Raw genomic sequence first — 5,215 nt, 5'->3', positions numbered from 1 at the left:
ATTTTTACGAATCTTGCCTCTAAAGATGTCAGGCATTGAGTATTGCTAAACAAGAGTTTTCCTTTAATTAAATAGTAGAAGAAATCGCGCAGTTTTGGTTGTTAAGAACCAACTAACAACAACCTAGTTATCCAAAAAAAAATGGTTTGAAATCTACCGTTTGTAAGCACTCTTTAGGCCACACCATTACTATCATACATATTTGAATAAATCATTCGACATTTTCGATCTTGATGATAACTTCAAGTCAATTCGTAGACAAAAGCTGAAAAATTCCATACTTTTAAGGTTGAAATTTAGGAAGAAGCCGAAAAACTTCGGGCAGCAAGTGCAAAATATGGTGGTAGTGGTGGTAGTGCTTCAGCAGATGCCGGTAATGGTTCGTTGAAACGCCGGCGTGCTACTGTACCTGAGGAATCTCAAATGCCGATGAAGCTGATCAAATTTGGAACAAATGTTGATCTTTCGGATGAAGTGAAGTTCAAGTAAGAATTTGTATTACTTTTATATTGTGGCACGAATCATTTCATCAGTTTTTTTTCCTTGTTGTACTTTTAATTTTTTGTACGTTTGCTTTGCTTCAAGCGTTTTTTTTCACCTTCTACTTCTGTTACTCCGTTTTTTTTTCCATTTTTTTAAGATATTTTTTAACTAAAGGAAAGACAAAATGTTTGGCATATTTTAAATGTTAAGTGAAGTTAAAAGACGTGAAATTATTTGTCTTTCAGAGTGCAGTTATCGGAACTTAATAAGATGCCGTCTTTTGCACGGTTAGTTGCCGCATGTAATATGTTAACACATCTTGGACATACTGTTTATGGTATGAATACCGTTCAACTGTATATGAAGGTATGTTGTTTACTGCAGTAAATGCTGAAAGCCATAATGCGTATTATTATTATTCCTTCAGTGCAAATGATTGCCTATTCGAAAAGTTAGATTTTTAATTAGAAAAACGATTTTGTAATGAGAGAACACTTTTAAAGTGCTGATGGTTCTAGGTACCAGGTGCACGTACTCCAGGACATGTTGAAAATAATTGTTTGGCATCGGTGAATGTAAACATTGGTCCAGGTGATTGTGAATGGTTTTGCGTTCCATACGAATATTGGGCGGTAGTCAATGAAATGGTTGAAAAGTATGCTTTTAATTAATCTCCACAACAGAATAGTAATTCACTGTTAAAAAATTAATAAATTTTTCTAAAAAAGGGAAGAAGGTTCCGAAATGAGTTTGTGGTTATAGCTGAAGGTAATCCAATGAATAGTCTAATTCGGTTGGTAACAAACTAATATATTGGTGTTGTAAATTTGTCTCTGTTTTTGAGATTTACATATCGTTTGATCGATTTTTGCCTTGTTTGGGAGTAAACATGAAGATCTTTTTCAATTTTCAGGCGTAAAATCAACTTTCTGAAAGGATCATGGTGGCCAGATATTGATGAGTTATTGGAGGCAAATATCCCTGTGTATCGGTTTACTCAGAAAGCAGGTGATGTGGTTTGGGTAGGTAGTGGATGCATTCATTGGGTACACAGTACTGGATGGTGTAATAATGTGGCATGGAATGTTGGACCACCCACACCAACCCAATATGAAATGGCGGTTCATTGCCATGAATGGAACAAACTTAATGTAAGTTCTTTTTTTTTCCGGAAGAAATATATTTACTAGGAAAGTACAAATTAGTAAATTAGAAGTATTCATAATGTATTTGCATAGTGGGTTTTAGGGAGATGGATGTATGGTGTAGGAAAAAAAAATTAGCTAAATTTTAATTTCTTATCAAGCTGACTTCTGAAAGATGTTTAGAAAACTGATTTTAAATGAAATTGTTTGCTGTTATTTTGAAATGCATTATCCCGTTTATTTATTTCTCTTTGGCTAAGTAACGGTGTTCCGCGGTGACCTCAATGCTCTCGTATCAAGTGTACTCTGTACAGACCCTCAGATAAGTAGATATCTCCATGATGTTGTTTACAGTGTTTCTAGCACTCGTTTTCTACATCGGGAGTACTATTTATGAACCCGCTAGATTGTCGATCTGATTCGTTACTGATATGAGCTGTAGCAATTTTATTCAGAGTTTAAGTTTACAAGAATAGTAAGTAAAACATTTAGTTCATTTCAGGGTTACAAATCATTAGTACCAATGCAGCATTTAACTTGGCAATTGGCACGGAATATACGTTTTTCAAATCAAAAAATGTTTACATTGATCAAACAAACGCTTATACGATCACTGTCTTACAGTAAGATGATCGCTGATATGTTGAGTATTTACGATAAGCCAATTCGGATGCATCCAAGGCAAAAAGGAGAAGTATCACATTACTGTTCTACTTGTGAGGTTCGTTCCTCTGAATATTATTATTTTAGAGTTCATGCATTATGAGTGGGATGAAATGATTCAAAAAAACGCTTCCATAAAAAAAGAAGAGTTGTTCATCTTCTCGAATGTTTGGTTTCTTGTGATGATTTGCCATAACTTTGCATTATTAGCGTATTCTGTTAATTTTTAATATAACTTGTATGCAGTACATTTTAGAGTTTTCTGCCTCGTTTCACGGCCCACTGTTTTTTCGCTTCCGTACCTTTATACTGCTTTCGATCGTTTTGATTATTCGGTGCTGACTTTATGATATGAAGAAGCAATTTTATCTTGATAAGTGAATTTTGAGGTTATCTAATGCCTTTTTTGTCTCCAGATTGAAGTTTGGAACATTTTGTTTGTTCGCGAAGTAAATGGCAAATTCCCCGTCTACTGCGTTCAGTGTGCTCGAAAAGCAGATCTCTCAAATTTCACTGTCCTTCAACAGTACACATTCGATGATCTTTCTAGCGTTTTTGATCAATTTCGTCTTTACCCGGTAAATTGAATTTTTTTATTCTGATGAAATTAATCTTTAAGGGATTGATTGGTAAATTAGTAACAACTTAATTGTGCTACTAGGTAAGTTGCGATGGTTGATAGTTAATAGTGAGTACATTGCATGTTTTAATTTCTTGGTCTTTGTATATCATTAGCCCTATTGGTACTCATCCGAAACATGTAGATGAATGATGGAGGCCAACCACTTTTTCACTTTTAGTTATGTATTCGAGAACTTCATATGTTCCAGTTTAAAATTTTTGAATTTGCCGTAATTTTTTTTTTAATTTCAGCAAAACAGGTCTGCTGTAGTTTGTTGACTGAAACGATTGTATGATTACCGATGCCTTTCATCAATTTTTTTTCTTTTTTTTGCATAAATTATAGTTTTATTTTGTACATAAATACTGCCACTGCTGCTACCTCTCTTTTGCATCCTTTTTGATTAAAAGTGTTTCTGAAGTATACATATCTCGTGTTTTGATTATTTTTTAGTGTTCTGTTACATGTCTTATGTTCAAAATAGTTTTCAAAAATGCTCGATTTTTATGTTTATATGAGAATTTTCTGTTACCTTATCAGTGACCTTCCTCATTCCCTCTTTCTCTTATTGCTAAATCTAATCTCTTTTTTTGTATATGATGTCCAGAAGTTTTCTTAACAAGTCTAATTTGATATTTATTGTGACTGATGTATAATGTGATTTTGACAAAAAGTCCTAAAAATTATTGTAAGGGACCTGTAGATAGTTTTACCTGTTTTTCGATGCTTGAAATTTGATCTTTTATATCAGCTATCCATGATAGGGTGACAGAAGTTATGTGATAGCACTCATCTATGATAGGATGATAAAAGATATGTGATAGCATACTCGTCCAAAATAGAGTGAAGAAAAGTGTATGATATCATTTTTAATATGTTATAATGAAATAGTTATTATTAACCTTTTAACAATATAGTACTTCTAGTTATCGAACTTATAGTGGACGCTGAATGATTGAAATTTTTGGGAGAGTTAAATATGCAATAACAGAGAGGTAAAGAAATGTTCCGATTGTAAGACTTCAGAATGTTTTTGTAAATTGAAAATCTTTCCCTAAGAGCTTCATTCATTTCCAGTTTAAATGGACTTCTTAACTCATCTACTCTTTAAAATCTGATAATTGGAATCAGACAGTAAGGGTGCTTCCTCATCTTTCGATAGTATTCGTCCATTGCTGTATTAATTTTTCATTTTTAATATAATAATAAAATCTTCAATTTTTAACCGTTGCTTTATTAGGTGAAATGATATTCGTTGATAACAAATCTCAGTCTCTTTTCCTTTAAGTAATTTCTATTTTTATTTTCTTTTCTCTCTTTTAGTCGTTGATTGTTTATATTGAAAAAAAGAGAGTAATAATTCACCGCCAAATGTTAAACTATGCAATGTATATCATATTGATTTTATCTGCGAACAGAGATTTCTCATGCAATGGAATTATTTTGACAAGTGCAAAATTGAATTAAATTTTTCAAGCATAATAAAATTTTTTGTTTCAGACCTTGAAATGCTCATCGGAAGAGATTGATTGGCTGATTAAGTGGTTGACTTTTTAAGGATAATCTTTGAAATTATGAATGCATCTGTTGAGACTAAGAACATATGACTTCTAGTAAGGTGATCTGGCAATGTATTTGGAAGGAAATAAACTGTAGATTCGAACTATCAAGAAAGTCCGAAATATTAAACAAAAATACGGACCACTTATTTGTCTATTAAAGCAATTTCATTCATCGATCAGTGGATTAGTAGTAATATGAAATTTGAAGTTCGATTCTTCTCGGGAAAAAAAAAGGCTTAAATTCATGACTTTTTGGCGTATTTGTTGATTACATATCGGAATTATCAGATGTGGATTAATTGGTGGGTAGTTTGTTAGCAATGTGAAGTTTGAAGTTTTAATCTTTTCGGAAAGAAAAATTGAGATTTAATGGTTGATTATTTGCATAATTTTGTCGAAAATAGGATGCTGAAAAAGATGGGGAATAGATGGAAAATAGTTGAAATGAGAGGAGATTATTATTCTTGTTTGTAAATAATTATATGCATTTTAATTGAGTTTTATTGTCATCATTCAAACCGATACTATTGAATGAATTCCATTTTTCATTAAAATATCTCTTCATCATTTTGCAAATGACAATATATAATTTTTATTATTTAGATAATTTAAATTTGCGCAAATGATATTGAAATAGTTAAATTTAAATAAATATGTATGTATAAATAATAAAGAGAGAGGGAAAGGGACAGAGAGAGAGAGAGAGAGGAGAAGGAAAGTATTAGTAAATTTATACGTCC

General features: G+C 32.1%; 1 protein-coding gene across 1 annotated transcript in view; it reads left to right on the top strand.

Moving 5' to 3' along the window:
- The window catches only part of LOAG_17501 (JmjC domain-containing protein), a gene marked incomplete at its 3' end in the record, with an annotated part of 11,901 nt that extends 9,023 nt beyond the window's left edge, over nt 1-2,878 (top strand). The window contains exons 16-21 of the mRNA XM_020450163.1: nt 301-485; nt 729-849; nt 1,002-1,138; nt 1,397-1,634; nt 2,131-2,349; nt 2,708-2,878. Coding sequence (XP_020306211.1) covers nt 301-485; nt 729-849; nt 1,002-1,138; nt 1,397-1,634; nt 2,131-2,349; nt 2,708-2,878 — 1,071 coding nt within the window. The remainder of the gene's footprint in view (nt 1-300; nt 486-728; nt 850-1,001; nt 1,139-1,396; nt 1,635-2,130; nt 2,350-2,707) is intronic.
- Between the last annotated feature and the right edge of the window lie 2,337 nt (nt 2,879-5,215).

Source organism: Loa loa (assembly GCF_000183805.2).
Source record: "Loa loa unplaced genomic scaffold supercont3.83, whole genome shotgun sequence".
Taxonomy (NCBI): Eukaryota; Metazoa; Nematoda; class Chromadorea; order Rhabditida; family Onchocercidae; genus Loa; species Loa loa.
Note: the sequence above shows the minus strand (reverse complement) of the source record. Positions and strands in the feature narration are given on the sequence as shown.